A 23,846-nucleotide genomic window follows, 5' to 3' on the forward strand; every position below is an offset into this window, starting at 1 on the left:
GGCTGAAAACAGTCCGACATAGGTGACCAAATATTAGCCCGAATTGCCTGGATTTAAAACCGACAATACTGGTACTGTTCTGATCTTCTATAATACATATATGAATAAATATAACATTTTTAAAATTTTCTTAATAAGCATTTTGCTAGGGTTCTCTCCTGCCAACATTACACACACACCAGATACTGGAATATCCGTCCCAGGACGAGTAAAATTAAAATTCTGAAAAGAACAGTTTGGTACCACAATGTCCCCTTACGAAAATATTATTATTATTATTATTATTATTATTATTATTATTATTATTATTATTATTAATAATAATAATAATAATAATAATAATAATAAACCTAATGTCTAGAATCCTTATTTTAATTTTGATCGAAATCTATTAGATGATTTTCCTTCTCTCTCTCTCTCTCTCTCTCTCTCTCTCTATATATATATATATATATATATATATATATATATATATATATATATATATATATATATATATACACACAGAGAAAGAGAGAGAGAGAGAGAGAGAGAGAGAGAGAGAGAGCATGATAACAATTGTTCTGAACAAAAAAATTGTGTTCGTTAAACGAATTTACTGAATAACATAATTTCCCATACAACCAATGAAAATATGAAGCTCAAATAGGCGCTCAAGTCTCGCCTGAAACAAGAAAGAATCTATAAATAGAATCTATTCATTTATAAAGAAAGAAAAGATTTTTCTTCTTTGATACCAAAATAAATTTGAACATATTAATTCCTACCATCATTATTTATCTTGAAGTTAAAAAAAAAAATGGCGAAATGCACATTATAGAAAATGAATAAGATATATCACAAAAATAATAAGCAATCACATTCTTCTACTTTCTGAATGCATATTATTTTTGGTGCACTAGAGTTTTATGAATTTATAATTGAGCTGGATGTGAATGATTAACCTAATAGATACTGTAACATACTATGAAATTAGCCATTTCTGTTCAAATATGAGGGTAAATCTTAACGTGAATTACATGACCCCCTCTGTTCATAATCTGTTAGAAAAAGATTGTTAAAGAAGAGAGGATAAACAAGGCTTTTCTATAAACATATAAATTAACTTTCCCGTTAAATCTCGAAACATGAGGTTCAGACGACTAAGTTGCTCAAAATCCACAGGGATGATTTGTTTATAGTGGTGAAGCCTTTGTGTAGGATCATGCACACTCTTTTGGAACCACTTCTAACCTCAGTCAGTACAGATGATTGACACAAGATTAGAGAAGACAGTACGCCTCAGGTTTTATATCAGAGTTCCTATTTACAATGCCTCCCCACGGGACAGAGTTAGACACCAGGATCGTTTTTTAATGTGGAGAAAAGGAACAAAAATAAAAATTGTCTCAGTCGTGAAGGATTTCTCCTCCACTGACAGAGAACAAGAAATTGAACTGTAGATCTACACTTTGATCTTGACCCGAAGGCCAAGAGTTCTAGATTTATGTCTTAACGAAGACTGAGGATTCATATCTCCCAGTGGTTTTAAATGTGCCTCCAGATACTAACCTGGAAATTTCTACGTCCTGGTATAATATATAGAGCGCCTAGTATTCCCAAATAGTCACCCTTCTGACATTGGTTAGGCTCATAGTTGCTTAACTTTGATAATCTAATAGAAACCAGTGTGCCAATGCGATTATACCATATATAAATATATATTGCATACATGGGGCCAGATGAAAAAGCTATGGATTTTTCCTTTTGTTGGTTTGGTTGTTTTGTTTTATGGCATATCAACCCTTTCTGGGTTATTTAATGCCGAATCCAGTAATTTTGAAAAAGTATTTTATATCTTTAAATATTTGTTGAAAGGAAAAATTGACTGGGTATGTGTCTGTTATTGATTGCTCTCTTTTTTTTTTTGGTGAGTTATGTATTGTCAGGTGATGATAGCTCTGCTAGGAATGTCTAGTTGACAGGTGACAGGAGAGAATGTAAGCGTCTAACTTCGTGAATGTCTGGAAACCCTCTGTCATACCTGCAAACTCGGTCTCAGCATCGAGTCAAAAAACACGTCCTATATAAATTGTTATACCAAATCATAATGTCACCAAACAACTCCATTAGAGTTGTGCTCTACCAGAAGAAATAGATACCAGTGTTTATCCCTGCTACACAAATTCTATTGGATTAATTATGATAATTTATGCGCATATTACTACTGTTGGCAAAAAGTATGAAACCGCAATTCCCTCTCCCTCTGTTATGGGTAAAATTGCAATTAATGTTCAATTCATCATACAGAAGTAAATAAAAATAATCAATATATGTTTAAATTTTCTGCTTCTTTTTTCGATAAAGCTGTACAAAGCAATAGTAAAAGTTATATTAGCGCGATATTTTATACCAAGTGACAATTTTATGCTTCAGATATTAATATATTTGTCACCTGTCACCTTATTTGCATATCACTCAAGTCAAAGAAACATGAGCATTCTCATAGTTTCGGAAGAGCCATATAGATTAATCTGAAGGTGAGGTATTCAGCATGAAATCGCAGAAAAACTCGGGATAACAGTTGACAGTTGTCTTCATTATTAATGATAATAAGAGTATCTATTTACTTCTGTCATGTTTGTATAGGATGAAATAAACTAGGTCGATTAGGACCCTCTGACAACAGTTTGCATTATTAATGATAATAAAGGTGTTAATTTACTTCTGTCATGTCTGTTTATGTTGGATGAAATAAGTTAGGTCGATCAGGACTCACTCGCAGCAATTTTCATTATTAATGACAAAGGTACGTATTTACTTCTGTCATGTCTGCGTATATAATGAATAGTTTACAATACATATTGTGATCTTGCATTTTAAAATATTCTTGAAAGAAAAAGGGGTCTGAACAGACAAAGTAAACAGAATACAATAATTGAAATAATTCTAATAGATGCTTTTCTGGCATAAATAAATAAAATGCAATGCCCAGTAATGGCGAGAATGTTCAAAGAAAAGTTCTGTAGTTTTGTGGCATTACTTCTGTCAAGTTCGAACATACAAACCAGTGCATTCACTAGGCAGCTTATTTGTTTATGGAAAGAATGAAATTCACAATACGATTGAGGTTTCAAAAAACACGAATATGTATTAAGATCCGTTTACTCAATCTGACCGATTAGCAATGAATATGCTATTTCAAACTTAAGTGTGACCAACCAATGAAAAGGCTTTATCAAACTTAAGCCTGACAGACCATTGAAAATGCTGTTTTAAACTTAAGTGTGACAGATCACATAAAATGCTATGAATAATTTCTGAAAATGTTATTTCAGACTCAAGTGTGACATAGCACCAAAAATGCTCTTACAGAAAAGCATGGACGCATTTAAAACCGATATTTCAAACTAAAGTGTGGCAGACCGAAAAAATGTTTTTCAGACATGCAATGATGAATCTAAAAAGAAGAAACAAACTCAACATATATGTAAGGTAAATAAATAATACGTTAAGTCTCATACAAGATTCGGGTTTACATACACCAGATTAGTGAAAAAAAAAGAAAAAAAAAAAAGAAGAGGAACAAGACAAACATACTTGCATTACACCGTCGGTACTATAACTATATTTTAGAATAATTCGGGGGTGGAAGTGGATTGACCTAATGAATGCTGTCATGGACTAGGGGATCAGATATGCTGAGTTCAAATCCTATCAGATCTATTATTATATAAAGGTTGGGAAAAGTATGAATCCATAATTTCTACCAAATATGGATAAAAAATGACAACTTCTGTTTTACTTAACGTATATCGCTTCATTTGGCACAATAGTTAGAATGTTCACTAATAGACTGGGAAGTTAGGGTTCAATCCCCGATTGACTCAAAAAATTGTCGTTTGTTAAGCACTCAAGATTATAAAATGAGAATCAAGGGTAAGTAGAGTAATTCTAGAAATAGAGTGACGCCTTTCCATTCATCTCCATGTAGTAGTTAATAAGTATGAGCAATCACTTTATTTTTTTAAATGCATACAATTAATTGACAATAGATATTTTGCTGCCATTAAATGAACCAAACAAAAACAGATATGCTATAAAACAGACAAAGTAAAAAAGTAAAATGTTTGATAATGAAATGAATGGTGAATTCACATGAATCGGCTTGATACGACTGTTTTAACCAGCTTGATTCTATTATGGGCATTGGTATCTTAAGTACTTTCTAGAACCAGGTACTTGCAATAGAGACCATGTAAAGGTCGCCAACATCCATAGTGAATATAGTATTGTAGAACCGATTGGATTCGAACTTGTCCCATTCAAGTCGGTCTACATTGAGTGATGGATCAATAGATGTCTCTGTTCAGTCTCAAGAGATAATGGACATCTCTGTAAGAGTAGCTCCTATGCATGTAATTGTGAGGCAAGAGTTGCGCAATAACCAACCACATCTCTCCTGACTTGGCAATGCTTAAATCCAGTGACAAAGAGAGGCCTAAGACTGACTAGAAACAATGCCGGGATAAGTGGAAAACACATACAATGACTGGAATTCCCAAATGGTCACCCATTTTAGTACTGACCAGGCTCAACATTGCTTAACTACGGTGATCTGCCGAGAACCGGTGTATCAACTTGATTATGCCATATATAATCATCATTACAGCCACCTTATTTATTAAATGAGAAACCACAAACACTAAACAATTATCTCTTTTTATAGGTAGCTGCCGGTTACCGTGATAATTCGATTGTGTATCTACCATTGATTGGGTTTATTATATGCGTTCGGTGATATTTAACATACTTTGTTAATAAAACTAAAACTTTTAAAGGATAAGTATATGTGATATTTTGTGTTTGTCATCCATATTGTTATCGTTATGTCACAATATATCTAAATCAAATGTGATAAATGCGCTATATTACTATAGGTAATAATTATGTATAAACTCTTCATATATATATGTGTGTGTGTGTGTGTGTGTGTGTGTGTGTGTGTGTGTGTGTGTGTGTGTGTGTGTGTGTGTGTGTGTGTGTGTGTGTGTGTGTTGTTTATTTGTTTTTGTTAGCGATACTTTTTGAATGAATTCAATTACTTACACGAAAGTGCATTTTTACCTAAATGCGAGTTGGGAATGATTTTCCCTTTGACCAATTTGGTTCCTCCAAACAGGGAGCGGCATATATATTATCTTTAAAATATAATTATTCACTGACACGTGTTTCGTCGTCTACGGCTCATCAGATTTAGCCACTCTGATGAGTCGCAGTGGATAATTATATTTTAAAAACAATACCCCCCCACACACATATATATTTATATATAATTTCTTATACTGGCATAGACATATGTGTCAATATAAAATAACACTAAATATTTATATATATTCAGGTTATATATATATATATATATATATATATATATATATATATATATATAGAGAGAGAGAGAGAGAGAGAGAGAGCTATATGTTTATATATATATATATATATATATATATATATATATATATATATATATATATAACATGGAACAGAGCTTAATCAAGATATCAGACGTTACACACACAAAGAGTTCAATATCCTTTTAGATAAAACTTTATAACAATAATAAATAATGAATGATCTGTGTTAGGATACATTTATTATTATCTCTCTCTAAAGTTTTATCTAAAAGGATTTGCAACATTATAGTAGACGCATATTATTATTATATATGAGTAAAGTCAACGCACTGTCATTTTCAGGTGATAAGTATACATAAACCCTTTACATGTATGTATGTTATTAAAGACGTTTATGTGGGTTATATGATCAGCAGATCGACATATGCGACAATACAATATTGCATTAAATATTTGCATTATATATATATATATTAGAGCATGCACACTACTGCAGTCACTGCACACCTGAATAAAAAAAAACAGCAATTATCCCCATTTGTTTTCTTTCTCCATCGTTTTAATAGTTGTCTCCCAAACATTTATTTTGAAAAGCTGTCGTCAGAGTGTCAATATGTGTGTGTGTGTGTGTGTGTGTGTGTGTGTGTGTGTGTGTGTGTGTGTGTGTCACATCTGGTGTAAGAAATATATTAATTAAGTTAACATAGAATTATCTTACCATGATTTCTTGCTAACAGCTTTCCGCGGCAAAGTGCTATAATGTGTTGCAGCCTGAAAGGAAGTCCTGACTTTGGGTAGATCGGCAGGCATAGTTTTCTTTTCTGTTTCTTTTCTTTTTGTAAATATTGTCTTGTATTGTGAGAAGATGTATTAAAGAAGAAAAATTCTTCAATGAATGAATGGTAAAACCACAGTAATAATTCTTCAAAGTAAAGAACACAGATTTTCTCGCAGTACCCAAAATGACCAAAAAAAACTTTGAAAGTAGATACGAATTTGAAGAATAACAATTAAAAAGTATTTGATTTTTTTTTTTTTTTTGTCTGCGAGAAAATCAGGTAGGAGACTGTTATATTCGAAAAAAAAAAATGTAAAAGATGTAAACTAGGTTAGCTTCAGTGCCGTTCTGGATTTAGTGTAAAACTTAGAAACAGATTCTTAGTTAAAAACTTGTTTTGTTTTGTTTTTTCTGATTTTTTTTTTTTTTTTTGATTTTTTTTGTATATGTTTTTATTTTATTTCTTTTCAGTTAATGAAAACGACATAATAATCCAAATTTCGAGGTTTACACGGTTCTTCCTCCTGCTTTGTTTCCCCTCCCCGACAGAAACAAAAAAAAGTTCTCTCACTCAGCAACAGCACAACAACATGAGAAACAGAACTCCATGGACTCAACAAGCCGAATTACTTCCAAGATCTTCTGCGTGTATTATTACGTGTGGCTGGCGATGCTGCTAGCTTGTGTGTGTCGTCGTCGTCGTCGGCGGCGGAGTCTGCTTGTCTGCTAGAGTGTGTGTATATACAGTTCCATCAGCCGGCAGATCTAGGTAGGGAGTGTTCTCTTCTTAAGCTCACTACATACGCAGTCAGAGACAGCAGCTTCACTAGTCTTAAACCCACCTACATCTTCATCCACCATCACCACGGCAGCATCTTTTCACAGTTGGAAAAAAGGGGTTCAAACAAGTTATATATAGACAGACCCAGTTAGTGCCCCCCACGCCCCTACTGTTTTCACTACGTTGGGCTGATAAGTTGAAATATAATCCAGCTGGTCCAAAATAAGGATTTTCTATCTTTTTTCTGTTTTTGGTTTTTTTTTTCCTTTACTAAGTGAATGTCAATCATTGAACTAGACCGGAATTATACCTTTTTATCACAATTCAAAGTTAAAAGGAAAACAAAAAGGATTATTTACAAACAAAAATGACAAAAAAAAACTTTCCTCTCTTTTTTTTCCAAAATATTGTGAGAATTGTGCTGTTCTTGTCGGCTTTCTTATCAAAATAAAGTATTTTTTTTACATTTCCTCATCAAAACTTTTGCAAAAATCATTGGCGTGGGATGAGGCATTTGATCTCTCCTTTTTGTTTTTTCTTACTCTTTCTTATCAAAATAATGCATTTTTTTTTTTTACATTTCCTTACCAAAAATTTTCCAAGATTCAGTACTTTTCGCTAAATCTCTCTTTCTGATTTCTTATTTTCTTTGTCTTCTTATAAAAACAAAAGTACTTTTTTACACTTTCCTGTCCAAATATTTTCAAGAATTATTTTACTAAATGTTCCTTTTCCTATAATTTCAAGTAAAATGTATCATATTTCCTTATTAAATATTTTCCAGGAATCAATATTTTATTTAAGCTCTTTTGTGATTTGTGCTTTCTTATCAAATAAAGTATTTTTGATATTTCCCCCACAAAATCTTTCCAAAATTCATTGTTTACTCATTTTTCTTTCTTTTTTTTTTAAGGCGGGGGTCTCCTTTTTTGTCATTTTTTTTTTAAGCTTTTTTTTTTTAATCAAAATAAAGTATTTTTTACGATTCCTTACCAAACATTTTCCTCGAATTGTTTTATTAAATTTCCTTTTTCCTGTAATTTCTGATATCTCATCCAAATAAAATATCTCTTACCCCAGCTTACAAAATATTTTCCAAGAATCAGTATTTTTATCAGTATTTTTTTTTTTTGGGTTGTTATTTCTGATTTTCTTTTCGTCTTATTATCAAAATGAAGTATTTACTATCTTTCATTACAAAACTTGATCCAAGAATCAGAATTTTTTTTAACTAGTTTTTTTTTTTTTTTAATTTCTCATGCCTACTTATCAAAATCTATCTCATTATTTCTCAATGATTTTCAAGAAACAATATTGTCCTACATTTTTTTTTTGTGTGTGATTTCTAATTTCCTTATGCTTTAGCAAATAAGTATTTTTGTACCAACAATCCGTCACCTTCAATTTTTTTCCATTCTCGCTCCAAATACGAACAGACAAGTACATGTAAAGTTCACAAAGTTCCTCGCAAGATGCAGCAATACTACAAACATAATTATTAATGTAAAGTCTGTATGATGTTTAATTATTGGTATTAATATTTACAGCTGAACTGAGTGTATTGATAAGGGAAGATTGTATGTGTTTGTTTACTTTATTTTATTATTGTGTAAAAAATACATCTGTGAACAAAACTATCTTATTTTTACTATTGGGAATTACTACATATCAAGGTCAAAAACCACTCGAAGCTAAGAGTAAATGAGACAGGAATTATTGCCAGCCGAAAGATGAGAAACACTATGGTAGTACTAACTTTGATCAGTAGTGTTGTGGTGGCAACCACTTATTTGCATATGCGAATAACATAACACTATAAATGGCAAGCTTAGGTTGGCCTTGGGTGTCTTACTCAAATGCCACCGGAAGTGACGCCGAAGAGCGTACATGTCCTCCCACCAAGACTCTCTGACTCGACACCGTCATTTGTACATATTGTAAATATACCTTTTCTTTAATACACTTATTATTGCGTTATCTTGTTGTTTGCGTCTTCATTGTATTTCCTTACTAATTATTGTTCAACCTTGCAACCACAACAGTTGGCGACGAGATATGAAGCGTCAAATATAACAGTTTGACGAAGAACTATTTAAAAAAAAAAAAAAAAAAAAAAAAAGTACAACGCAAAGGTTGACCATTTTTTTAAGGAATGCAAAGTGTTGACGAGCAAACGGATTTTACGCTAAAGAGAAGTTTCAACTCAAGTGAAAAAAAAAAAAAAACTCTAACGTGGCAAAAGCGACAATTTACGCCGTTTTCTGGGAATCCGACTTGCAAACGAATGTAAAAGTGAATTTTTGTTTTGTCGCTACACGACAAATCTTACTAAAGGACCAATTTGCAAACGAAAAGCGAACTTTGTTCTGTCGCAAAAACGACAGGTCAGACCCGTATTACGAAAAGCAAGGAAGTAATCTACGAAAAAAGTTCACCAGTGGATTCTAATTACTGTTCTCCGTAAACAAAACAACTAAAGGACTTTTTAATTAATGTTTTGGTTGACGTCGGTACTAAAAGGAAATACCACAGCTAAAACTAAAATTCAAGGAAAGGATTTTTTTTCTTGAAGTTGTCACTGAATAACGGATAATACAGTAAAACGTCACGGAAAAAAAAGGTAATCTCAATTTAAGAGGTATCTTAATTACTAAAATACTAGAGAAAAAAAAACTCAAAGAACTAAATGTACTGCATACATTTATTCAATTGTGACTCGATTAAAAAAAAAAACCCAAACTTTTATTTTGTGGAAAGAGTTACTTATTAGTAAGTGCCTAAAAACGGAAAGTCAATTCCATTTCGTGATTCCAGATAAACCTTTTTTTTTTTTTTTTGCAGCGTGACTCGCAAAAAGAATATATTATTGCAAGCAGCGATATTATTATTGAAAACAGGAGCTTACAGCAATTTGCTTTTTTGTTGTAACCCAAACCGGTGTATATTGTACATGGTACAATATTTTTTTTTAACTACACACTAAAAAAAAAAAAAAACAAAAAAAAAACATGGAAGACTTATCAAATGTTCATGCAATTTTTACAAGCACAGGCTGAGCGGGATGAACGCAGACAAGCTACACAAAACGAGCTTTTGCAAACACAAATACAGGCACAGGCTGACCGCGAGGAAAAGAGAGAGGACAGATTATTGAAATGGCAGCAGGAACAAGAAGAAAAGCAGAAAATGGCACAATTAAAGCAGAAAAAACTGCAATTGGAACAGGAAGAAAGGCATAAGAAACTACAATTGGAATATGAAGAAAGACAAGATGAACGTTTTGCTAAAACACTGGAACTACTAAAGAGTAATCGAGAAAATGTCGATAGTGTTAATTTCTCCCATACAACTATTTTTAATAGCATGGACACATTTCATTATGTGCCTGAGGAAGAGAAGAATTTTGAAGCATACTACACAAGATACGAGGATGTTTTTCAACTGGACTGTAAAAATTGGCCAAATAGTCAGAAAGTGAGCCTCTTACTCAGAAAATTGGGTACATCAGAACACAGCAAATTCGTAGATTACATATTACCTAAAAAAAACTGCGGAATTAGAGTTCATGGAAGCTGTAAAATTAAAAGAATTATTTAATCCAAATATATCTCTTTTTCATAAAAGATGGCTGTGCATGAATCTAAGAAAGATGGACAACCAAGATTATTTGACATACGCATCAGTTGTCAATAAAAACTGCGATAATTTTAAGCTTGCAGAACTAACGGTAGAAGATTTTAAATGTCTAATCTTCGCTCAAGGGTTAGTTTCCACGAAAAATGCAGAAATACGCAGACGAGTGTTGTCTAAGCTGGAATCTGAGCAAGATTTAACCCTCCAGAAACTAGCAGAGGACTGTGAAAGGGCCATTACACTAAAAAAGGATTCAAAAAATATAGAAGAATCCGGAGTGGCATATGTAAGAAAAGTCAGAAAACCATACGCACCAACCAAGAACTTTACAAAGAAAAGCAATGGAACGGGATATTCCAAAGATAATAACCATAAATATAGTACAGAATATAACAAGCCTCTTCCTAGATATAACTGTAAGAGATGTGCAGAAAAGCATTGGGAATCAGATTGTCCTTATAAGAAGAAAAAATGCTACATTTGTAAGAAGGTGGGACACAAAAGCGATTGCTGCAGATATAAAGATTATACCAGAAAGAGAGTACAGCAAACAAAATCAAATACAAAATTAGACAAAGATCGGCGAAAATACGTAAAAGTGGAAATATTTAAAACATCAATAAAGTTACAACTCGACTCCGACTCCGATGTTTCTATAATAAACCTGAATACGTGGAAAAAGTTGGGAAAACCGACCATGATGAAAACTAGTAAAGCAGCCCGGACGGTAACTGGTGGTGGTATAAAATTTGAAGGAGAAGTTGTCCTCCCGATAAAATTGAAAGGGATTTCGAAGAAATTAAAAATATTCGTACTAAAAAATAGTGAAAATCTGTTTGGAATAGATTTAATTGAGAAATTCGGACTATGGGATAAGCCAATCAATACATTCTGTAAAAAATTAGAATGTTCTTCTCCAACAACAGTAAATATAAAAGACGATTTAAAAGAATTATTTCCTGAGGCATTCACGACTAACTTAGGTCGCTGCAATAAATTCAAGGCCTCGTTTGAACTTAAAGAAAACGCCAGCCCAATTTTTAGAAAAAAGCGAAATGTTCCGTTCGCTGGGTTGGAAAAGATTGATAAAGAATTAAATAGATTGGAACAGACGGGAATTCTATCAAAAATAGAACACAGCGAGTGGGCAGCCCCCACCGTATACGTAAAGAAAAAGAATGACGAAGTTAGAGTGTGCGCAGACTTTTCGACCGGGGTCAACTTCCCTATTAAAAGATCACCATTACCCCCTACTAAGCCCAGAGGAAATATTCACGAAGTTGAATGGGGGTAATATCTTCTCCAAGATAGACTTGAGCGACGCGTATTTGCAAATACCGGTCGAGGAGAATTGCTCAAAAATACTATGCATCAATACGCATAAGGGATTATACAAATACAACCGATTGCCTTTTGGCATCAAAGTAGCGCCTGCCATCTTTCAGCAAGCGATGGACACCATGCTAAGTGGTATTGAGTGCGCATGTGCATACCTGGACGACATTGTTGTCAGGAGCAAATCCCTAGAAGAACATAAGGAACATTTGAAACAAGTATTTACTCGAATACAAGAATTCGGCTTTAAAGTAAAAGAAAGTAAATGTGACTTTTGTATGAGCGAGATTAAGTATCTTGGACACATAATAAACAAACATGTACGACGTCCAGACCCAGACAGATCTGCGGCAATAAAAAATATGCCAGCACCCGATAATGTAACAACCTTGCAGAGTTTCTTAGGACTCGCAAATTATTACCAATCTTTTATTGAAAGAATGCATAACTTGCGAGCCCCCTTAAATAATCTGCTTAAAAAGGATACACCGTGGAACTGGACGCAAGAATGTCAAACCGCTTTTGACAAAATAAAGAGTGCACTAACATCCGAATTATTCTTAACGCACTTTGACACAAACTTAAAAATAGTCGTCGCTAGTGACGCTAGCTCCTACGGCTTAGGAGCATGCATTCAACATATTATGCCGGATGGGTCTAGAAAACCAATAGCGCACGCTTCGAGAACGCTGATACCAGCTGAAAGGGCATATTCACAAATCGAAAAAGAAGCGTTGAGCATAATCTTTGCCGTGACTAAATTTCACCGATATTTATATGGTAGACAATTCATACTTGAAACCGACCATAAACCGTTAGTCACGATCTATGGATCAAAAAAAGGATTGCCGGTATACACCGCAAATAGATTGCTGCGCTGGGGTACAATACTACTTAATTACGATTTCCAGCTACAACATCTAGCATCAAAAAAGATTTGCCATGCGGATGGACTGTCAAGACTGATACCACAGAAACACAATCTGGAAGCATAACACTATAAATGGCAAACCTAGGTTGGCCTTGGGTGTCTTACTCAAATGCCACCGGAAGTGACGCCGAAGAGCGTACATGTCCTCCCACCAAGACTCTCTGACTCGACACCGTCATTTGTACATATTGTAAATATACCTTTTCTTTAATACACTTATTATTGTGTTATCTTGTTGTTTGCGTCTTCATTGTATTTCCTTACTAATTATTGTTCAACCTTGCAACCACAACAAGTAGTATGAACTGCATTTGATTACTTTTGAGACAAGAATTTGTTGTTACTTAATTTGATGACCAAGTTGTAATCAGTAGAGAAGCAATTCTGTGGCAATGTGTTCAACGAGTAGGATGCTCCTGCAAATAAGCTCTGTTCATGGAAATTTTTCACAAGCAATTTTTAACTATTAAATTTTCAATTATTAAAATGATCTGTTGACATATCAACCATTTTTGGGATTATTTAAAGCTGAAATACAATAAATATAGTAAGCAATTCAGTATGAACACAAGTTACTATTTTATATCAAGGTTAGTCTGTTAATATGTATGGGCATAGACAGAATATGGAAGATCTAGAAGAGTAAACTATGAACATAAATCCCTCTCTATTCTTTACCGGTAGCTGGAAAAATGGTTGGATTATTTTACCACTTCAAAAGGTATCTCACTTCTGACGCAACCTTCTATCTGTATAAGAGTCAAATATGTCTTAAGATTAAGTACTGATGCCACATCTGGGGAGGTGTTGCTCAAAACACTTTCCTACCTTGATAGGTTATAAAACTGACTTTAAATCCAGTGGACAATACCGTTTTCTTCTCCCTTTTTTCACAAAAGAGACGTTGTCAGTCTTTCTTTACTCTATCTCTATTTTTATGGCAAATGCTCGGCTGAGCTTCAATGTATGATCCTCCTTGCAAAACATTCACTACAAAAACTCATCTAGCTACAACCACTATCAATGGTTTCCCTTTTTTTCTCTCTCAACCTAAAACTAAATGAAACTTTCATGGGCAAAGTTTATTTCCTAGAACTGCCCATCTGTAGGTTGCTTTCCAGCTGACTATAACGTGGTCGTTTTTCAAGTCCAATGTAAACAAATTCTTGTTTGAGCTGCCCTCTTTAAATAATCAAATTCTACCCAATCACTACTATCATTACCAATCATCACATCATTGTCTCACCGTTCACTTAACACTCTTTTAATCTTTATCCTCAAGTGGCCTTTGGGCCTTGATAAGCGATGAATCCTTAGTATATAAAAAAGTTGTTGTGGTTCCTGCATCGATCATTGACAAACAGATGTTTGAAAATATTGCAGCTGCATGAAAGACGAAAAATCTTTCCTGACAACAGGAAAGGGCACTGTTCCAATGAGTGAAGAACTGTGAAAGTGTACAGGGTTTTGGAGAGCTGCATACTTATCCAGCCCTGAAAATGCTTCCCTTTTTTTTTCATTTTTCTTAAACTTTTTCTTCTAGGGGATGGGACACCCAACCAGATGTCTGACATTTACCCCTATTTTAGTGAGTCCAACCAAGAGATCTTTTCAGGATTCTAGCCGTCCCTTTCAGTGCAATCGTTTGTATTTCACTTGCACTTGGTTCACCAGGTATGCTTGCTATGTACTTTTTAAAGTTCTTTTTCATAAGCCCAGTTGCTCCTATGGTGACTGGTATAATTGAAACGTCTTTTAATTTCCAATTTCGTTTCATATCATACATAAGTCCTTGATACTTTGTTATCTTTTCCCTCTCAACTCTGTTAAGCCCTGTATCATTGGGTACACTGACCTCTATTACGGTCGCTTTTTTGTTTGCTCTGTCCCAAATCACTATATCTGGTTTAACAGCTGCGTTTTATGTATTTCCCTATGCTCTTCTAAATTACCCATGTAATGACACAACACAACAATCAACACCTACTCTTGATACTGTGATGGATGCAAGAGTTCTGTTCTCCACCAGTATGTGGCAAAACTCTCCAGAGTATGCACACAACCTAATCTAGCTTAAATATTGTTTAAATACTATTATTAAAGTAATTTTACAGATTGATTGGACATCTAATTTGCATAACATTCATAAATCCTTTTTAACAAATACCTACCGTTATTCGTTTTAAGCTTTTCATTGAATCAATTTTGCTCACTATAATGAATAATTGTGTATATATCTATATCTCTACTAGTACATAAAAGGAATGTTGTGTGTCTGTAAGTCCATTCCTTATAGACTCGAAAACGGCTGTGCCGATTTTTATGAAATTTCATATGGAGGTCATCCATGAGACTGACAGTATTCTTTGTTAGGTTTTGTATTGGAATGTCTTCGCTAAGTACCAATAATCGATAATAAAAAAAAATCCAATAAAAGAAGAACAGGCGATTTTGACCAAAGTTAACACCTTACACAGCCTAACATCACAGGTGCATTTGAGAAGTTTTATTAACACACAACCAGCAATGCCAAGTATATAAAATCAACAGTAAGTACTTTGATATGAAAAGGACGTGTTTGAAATATGTTTCTCTTTAGAGCACATTTGAAGCATGATACTTGATTTTTGCATTTTAAACTTGAATGCAAGCCATTATATATAAAAATAATTTTATAAAATCAACAGCAGGTTCTCTATAGTGCAATGTAGACTACAATAAATTGTGAACTGCAAGAGGCATGTAAAACTTCCTCCAGGTGCATTGCGCTGGGTCCCTTATTAGAGCAGGCAATCAATCGATTTGATTGAAAGATAGGCTCTTTCATCAATTTCGATGACAATAAAAACATAGGAGTGTGAAACATTCGTTGATAATCATTCAATCTCGGGCACCGTCGAGTCACCTTGCTAGTATATAATGCTCCTCACCTTGAGTTGAGCATATTGAGAAGTGAAACACGAATTACCATGAGCATATAAGCGACGCTCTTTGTGTAAACAAATCGAGTGGAGGTATTTCGGACGATGTCTAAACATCGTTAAACTCACTACTCGTTCAAGCAGCCGCCAATAGCGTAATGGTTAGGAGCCTTGACTGCCGTACAAACGGTCGGGTTTCAATCCTGGCTTGAGGTAGTTGCCTGTCTAGCTGCACTGATGAGCTGTGAAACAGCGAAACAGTACTGTATGTGGATGACTATATATATATATATATATATAACAAAATATGTTTAAATGTGAAAATATTTTATTGAATAATTACATATGATGCTGCACTTCTATTTCTTGTTCTCTTTCGGTGGAGGAGAAGTCCTTCACGACTGAGACAATTTTTATTTTTGTACCTTTTCTCCACGTTAAAAAACGACCCTGGTGTCTAACTCTGTCCCGTGGGGAGGCATAGTAAATAGGTACAGTAAGAATTTAAAACTTTGTATTATTGGAATACTATAGATTAAGCTATAGGTGATAGACTGAACTCCAGTCTCTGCAAGAAGTTGTCTTCCTCCCACAATATGAAAAGAAGTTTACTTTCTCCCTTCATATGCCTAGCAGAATTTCCATAAACATTTTTTTTTTTCAAGAACTTCCTATCTGGGAAACACATTACCATGAAATTGCTTCTTTACAGACTACAACATCGTCATAATCAAATCTACTTTCAACAATAAATTGTCACAAACCATAATTAATCAAACTTTGATCATTTCACTCATCATTTTTCACTCTCTCCCAATATTCTTCATCATTCAACTGACAATCCATCTATCTCATTAGATTCATTCTTAAGTGGCTTTTGACCTTGATCAGTGATGACTCACTAGTAAAAACAAAACAAAAAAAACATAACAAATTTTCAGATTATGAATAATAAAAAAATATATATACATTTAACGTTTAGATGGGAGGAGTGCTACATTAATTTATGAACCGTAAGACATAGTGTAACCAAGCAATCGTGTGGAGCTTTACGATAAAAAGCCAGAAGTAATGATAAAAAAAAATTTAAATAGGAAACTTTGCAATATAAAGTAAGGTATAAAAAATAGCAAGGTTTATTTTCTCTTCTTTTTTCCCCCTCATCAAAACTCAGATTTTATTGATTTCCTTGTCCTTAGAGTAATTTTTGATGGTTGATTAAAAGAAAATTAACTGATCCAATTAACAGAAATCTAATACTGAATTTGTCGATTTTTGGTCTCTGACTGTTGGCAAAATTTGATATTCTTGATTAAACTTCCAATCTTCCAATTATATTTTCTTTTGTAAAAGAGAATATAAAAGAAAGCTGATATTCCTGTAATGAATAAAGGCTTTTTATAAATAGCCAAGATGCTCCTGTATGCACGCACAGCTTCATCAAATGTATTAAAAGACATTTTTTTCTTTTAAAAAAAAAAAAAACAAACAAAAAGAAAAACAAGATTCTATAAAGACTTAATTATTTTTCATTCAAAGTTTTATATTTTTCATTCTTTGTTCAGACTGCTACGTTGGAAGATATTTATAGTGAAGACCTTGAAAAATTATTTTTAAAATAACATCGATTATATAAAGAGCAGTTGTCTGTGTGTGTATGTTTGTATGTCCGGCTAAAAGTAAAATAACCACGAAAGAAATACTCACAAAGTTGATATTTTCTTTATTTGCATTACCCGAATAAATAATATCTAAGATTTAGAAAAAGTTATTCATTATTAGGGCTATGACAACAGCATATTCTTTTTATTGCTTTGACTCTCAAGTATATATCCGACACAGACGCAGTTAATCAACTGAGAACCACATCACTCTATATAACAGCACATAAGAATCAAAGCAATGAAAAGAATATGCTGGTGTCATAGCCTTATTCATTATTAAACCCTAAACTGGGGAAGATTTTTTCAGAGGAGGGGGGAATCGTTTTTTCAGCCAGCTTATGTACTAACTAAAAAGAAGTAACTGATTTTTATCAAAGAGTTAATTCCCTTATGCTGACTCATTCCTGGAGGAATTTTTAAAACTGAGTTGTCTGTGTATATCCAGAGAGAGGAATGGGCTGTGTGGAGAAGAAAGCGGTGATGAACAGAAGGATGAAGAAATCAAAATAAGAAGAACTAGAGAAAGATATAGACGCGGATAGAGAGATAGAAGTTTTAATAGAATTATGTTACACTTTTGTTCCGAGCGATGTTGGGTAGCCCTGCTAGTTATTAAATTAAGAAAAATTTAGAAGGGTTTTGATTCTAAGGAAATCACCACATTTGGAAGTTTTAGAATTTATCTCGAGTGCTAGGGACATATGATAGCAAGAACATTTATTTATTCATTAACAGGAAGATCCGACGTTGTTCAGGATTTGATGAGTAACACTTTTTTCATTATACTCATAATACCATACTACTTTCTTTTCTTTTTCGTTTTTTTTTTTTTTAATTAATTTCCGTTTCGCCTCCTAATATAGCCGGAAGAAACTGAAATTTGGGAAAACTCTGAATTAGTGTTATATGCATATGGTTTCAATTTTATTAAAATTAGATAATATATACGTGAAGGTTTAGAATCTTTCTGTCCTCATAGCCCATTTAGAGAGAGCACATTGAAAGACACATAGAGATTCGAGACCATTTCCATTGTCTTCCCAAGAATATTTTATACATAATATCTAAATTTTATCAAAATAAGATATATTTGGAGGTTTAAGAAAGGTTTTGCCCAATAACTATCTTAGGAGACCCTATATTTCTATAACGAACACACACACACACACACACACACACACACACACACACACACACACACACACACACACACACACACATATATATTATAGTAGCCATACTCAGTATTAATTGAAAATTAATGAAGATGATAGTGTAACTCTGCTGCCAGAAATAAGTTAAGTTGGGATCGAACCCTGTCAATAAGACCTCATAACTCTAATGTTTCGGCCGATATAACCTCAAACTTTCTAGAGTGCATCTTATGTCAAACTCGGAAATCTATGCAAAATTTTCGGACTGAACTCTTTATTTAATCCATGGGATAGATGGTTCTCGTTCCATTAGTTATGATCAGATAAAAATTTTATTCACATGGATGACCCTGTTCTTGAAGAGAAATCGATTCTGAAATTTCTTTGTCTTTTTTCTCATCAAATCTTACTTGGAGTTTATACATAATATCCATTGCTCTTCCTACTTCTCATAAAGTCAGTTCTCTGTATCGCTCCAAACACCTTCTCACAACTCTATATTTCACAATTTAGGTTATTCTCTATATCTACATCTCTACTATCATATCATGTATGGAGTACTGCTGTCATATTTAGGTTGATGAATCCCTGCTTTATTTAAGGGTTCTTGATTAGGTGCAGAAATGTATCTGTAATTTGATTGGCCCCCTACTCTTCTTTGCTGAATCCCCCCCTCTCTCTCTCTCTCTCTCTCTCTCTCCCCCACAGAGTGATGTTACTAGTTTCAGTTTTTTCTATAAATATTATTATAGCATATATTATTTTACAATTGTCTGATCTACTCCCTGCTTCCTTTGTTTCAGCTCGTTTAACTCGTTCGTCTAGTGGTCTCCATTAATTTGCTGTTTTAATACCTTATTGTAATACACTTCTTATTTCTATAGCTTTTGTCCGGGAACAGAAGGCTTTTGAAACTCTCTTCTTGATGACTGTTTCCTTCCTATCTACAGCCTTGGTCTTTTCATGATCAAGGCTGTAGGTATCTTCTGCTTTGGGATAGTCATCTTTTGTTCTTGTTAGCTCTTTACATCAAGTGGCTTCATGCCTTGTTTGGTGCGATTTCCATTAAAAAAATAATTTTTGTTTTACTCTGAATATTGAGTGTTGTGATATTACTGAAATCATGACAAATGTTACATTAAATCTTTCTTCTCCTGTTTTTGCCAAAATTTTTCTCAAGAATTTCTCAGATTGAAAATAGAATTACAAAAATAAATATTTTTAAATATTGTTTTCATTTTGTTTTTAAAGACGTTAAAAAGAAAAGAAAATTGTAAAAAAACAAACAACTGTTTATGTGAAAAAATATTTAAATATTAAAAAGCAGATTTAATGCTTTTAATGCTTCTTAATGTTCTCGAGAAGAGCTATTGTTATATGCTTTGATGTTCGTCCTCTTGTGGAGTTGTTGCTTTCATCTTGGCAGACCTTAGGTTGTTTTTCACGGGAACTTTCTTCATTTTTGTCGTTTACGCTTGTTGATTAAAATAAGTAGCATTTTTTATTTTAAGCGAGAATTGTCTTCATATTATTTGGATTCTTCAGACTACTGTTCTGATATTGAGTGTCATTTTCACAGTCGTTCTGTCAGTGTAACTTCCGACCTTCTTCAGGTGTATTTTGTCAAACTCGGGAATTTTTCCGTCAAACAGGGGAATTTGGACAAAATTTTGAATGGAACCGTTCATTTATTTCACGGGGATAGCATGTTCTCGTTCTATCAGCCATGACTGGATAGAGGTCCTAAGTATATCCAGGGTATATGACCTTAAACTATATCCGATGGTAAGACCTCAGCTTGCGGGCTTTGGGAAGTGTGGAGCCACCTCTTAATTGCCATTGCTCCCAGGTCCACTCTGACCCGGAATAGTAGTACCTGTTAGGGTCCTAACTATGGGTTAAATAAAAACATATATTCTATTAAAAACTTTGTCTTCAAAATCACTGGATTCGGCATTAAATAACCTAAAAAGGGTTGATATGCCATAAAACAAAACCAACCAACCAATCTAAGTAATTCGCAATTGTATTTTTCGGTCGCCAACACTGAAAATCGAACTATCAACCTTCAGGAGAATATCACTTTTACAATTGATTTTTCCAAGCCACAGATCCTTCCCAGGTTCGACAAGATACACCTGAAAAAGGTTGGAGGTTACATCAACCGAAACGTTGTGAAAATGACATTCACAATTAGAACAGTAGTGTGAAGAATCGAAATAATACGAATAACTAATTCTCATCTCCAAAATTCAGAAACATAAGATTTTGTCTCTCTGCCACTATTGCAAATATCTTGTGTGTCTCACATCAAACGAAATTCCTCATCTATGGAATGGAACACGTTGCCACAAGATTAATTCCCTAAGAGCTACCACATAGTTATCTTCAAATCCAATTTTAATAAAGTCTCTTCATAAAGTGTTATCATAGATCATCAAATTTTATTCACTTTTTTTTTTACATAGGAATCACCACTTATCAAGGCCCAAAGACCACTTGAGGATAAGGGTTAAGAGTGTACAGTAGCCAAATTGGACAATATAGTAATCGTTAGTAATGGTAAATTTGTTAACTTAAGTGGAACGGCTCATCAAGAACTTGTTTACATTAGACTTGAAGACTATCAGATTGTAGTCATCTGGAAAGCAGGAAAACGGAAGACAGTTCCACAGGCGTGCACTTCTAAGAAAAGGCTTTGTTCATGGAATTTACGTTTAGGTTTACGCATAGATAAAGAGTCTGAGGAATTCTTGATAGTGTTTTCAGCTTCATTTATTATTTTAAATCCTCTCATAGTATTCATCATTATACAACTGGCAATCTATCCATCACATTCACCCGTATCCTCAAGTGATATTACGCTTGATAAGTGCTGACTCATTATTAATAAAAAAAATAAGTAAGTATAATCTGTATTTCTATTTTGGTACTTTGACAGAATTTGAACTGATTTTACCAAAGTAAACCCAAAACTTAATTTGGAGTTAGGTTATGGTTCATATTGCTACAAACACTTCCTTACACCTAAGGGTATTTTTATTTTAAGCAAGATCTTGTTTCTCTGCCACTACTGAAAATAAGTTCCCTTTTATCCTCTCACATTAAACGAAATGTCCCATCTACAGAATGGAACACGTTGCGGCAAGATTAATTCTGTATTGATTATTATATTATGCCCAATATATGGTAGTGATTTCAAGTTAAAAATAAATTGACCATTAGACCATGTATAGAGTACTGCTGTCATATTTGAGCTGGTGACACTGTCCCATTTGAGGGTTCTTGATAAGGGGCATAAATATATCTGTAATTTTATTGATCCCACCCCACCCATTCTTCCTTTCTGAAACCTCTCTCTCTCTCTCTCACACACACACACACACACACACACACACACACACACACACACACACAACATGATGATACTAGTCTCGTTTTTTTTTCCATAAATACTATTATGGGGTGTATTCTTCAGAATCATCTGATCTTCTCTCTGCTTCCTTTGTTCCAGCTCGTTGGTCTAGTGGTCTTCATCAATTCGCTGTTTTGATATCTCATTATAATACCGCTTCCTATTGCAGTAGCTTCTTTTAAAAAAACTGAAGACTTGTAGAACTCTTTCTGATGACTGTTTTCCTCCTACCTAAAGTTCGGTTAAAATTCTGTAAAAGTACCTTCATCTACATACAAAGAAAAAAGACATTATCTGCCTGAGGAACGGTCTCCACCAAACTCCTCTGTCAATTTTTGGTCTACATACTTGAAACTTGATATATAGAGGATTTTGATCCGTGGAACAAATTCGATTTGGTCTTAAACCGGTAAAAATAGCTGCTAAGGTGTCAAAATTGAAAAATATAGGAATTTGGCATGTGTAAGTTGACTTAAAATGCTCTTGTACGCATGTGCAAATATACATTTATACGTTAAAGTTTATTCTTACCTATTTCTTATACATCTAACAATAGCTCAAATAGAAATGACTAAGACTGGAGCGCTATATATTTTGATTTCGATTCTAGCTAATAGCACTAAAATCATGTTGCATAAATTAAAATATCATATTTAAGCGTATTTGACGACTGGTCAACGCCAGGCGGGATGTTAGTTGTATATATATTCTTCATGGAAAGAGAAAGCAAAAAAAAAAAACAACAAAATGCATACATACTATTCAGGCTATCTTTAAAGTCAGTTAAAACCATCAACACATGTCATCTCTGTATACTTCTGACTTGTGTCCTGTTGCAACATTACCTTCTATAACCTTCTAATTCCCCACACATTCCTCTTGTCTGGCATAATAATTACTCATTAGAAAAATAACTGTTCGTTCCCAAGGTCACAAAAATCTATATCTTTTTTACTTTGCAAGTTTAACATCGAAACAAGCTTAGCCTGATACAAGGTCATTTTATATTTTCAACCGACATTTATTAAAGTATTATTTTGACAGGGTCAGTTGACAAAGGATGGTCAAGGAAAATCTGAAAGGAAGTGATAATGACGGATTTGAGGGGGGGGGGAAAGGGATGAATAAAGACCTCCCTAGAAGCAGGTTAGTTTAAAAGTGAATTTCAAAAAGTCGTCCAACAAATTCCAGCATGTCAAACAGACGTTAAACAAATGATAATGGTGATGATGATGATGATGATGATGATAACAAAGATGACGATGACAACGACGACGACGACAACGATTATGATGATAATGGAATGTTCATTTGAGAATATTTTGAAAATATTTTTTTTATGAAAGAATGAAATAAGCAACATTTTCGCCATTGTGTACTATTAAGAAAAACATGAAAATGCAAAAAAAAAAAAAAAAAAAAAAAAAATGAATAAATAAAATGTTTCCCTTTCATAAAGAGGAAAAAAATCTTTCTAGATTATATTTCTTTGAGGAATTTATGTATCTTGTTATGAATTTCCCAATGATTCAGCAGCTGCATTCTTCGGCCTTCTTTAGATTTCGCTTGTTCTAGTTGGTAGTTAAAATGAATCATATTTAATCCATCGGGATATACTGCTCTCATTTTGTGCATCCTGCCGTTTAGATCTAGCAGTTCGGATACAGGTAATGTCAAAAATATGTGTTTTTTTTATATATAAGTTAGAGAAACCCGGATATGGCTAACTGCCAACAATCTTAAATATGAAAGATTTCCCTTCAGGCATCATTTTGTTTACCAAATCTTTTCCTTTTCAACAATAGACATGCATGCATGAATGAATGCAACTCGAGTTTCTT

The 23,846-nt window shown here is 33.7% G+C and overlaps 1 protein-coding gene across 3 annotated transcripts in view; it reads right to left on the bottom strand.

Moving 5' to 3' along the window:
* LOC145265262 (kelch-like protein 5) overlaps positions 1–11,737 on the bottom strand; it is an 879,607-nt gene extending 867,870 nt beyond the window's left edge. For all 3 annotated transcript variants that reach the window (XM_080121126.1, XM_080121076.1, XM_080121443.1), the window contains exon 1: positions 6,112–11,737. In XM_080121126.1, coding sequence (XP_079977252.1) covers positions 6,112–6,203 — 92 coding nt within the window. In that variant the 5' untranslated portion in view covers positions 6,204–11,737. The remainder of the gene's footprint in view (positions 1–6,111) is intronic.
* Between the last annotated feature and the right edge of the window lie 12,109 nt (positions 11,738–23,846).

This window comes from Euprymna scolopes, chromosome 1 (assembly GCF_053919585.1).
Source record: "Euprymna scolopes isolate OS-2025 chromosome 1, ASM5391958v1, whole genome shotgun sequence".
Lineage (NCBI taxonomy): Eukaryota > Metazoa > Mollusca > Cephalopoda > Sepiida > Sepiolidae > Euprymna > Euprymna scolopes.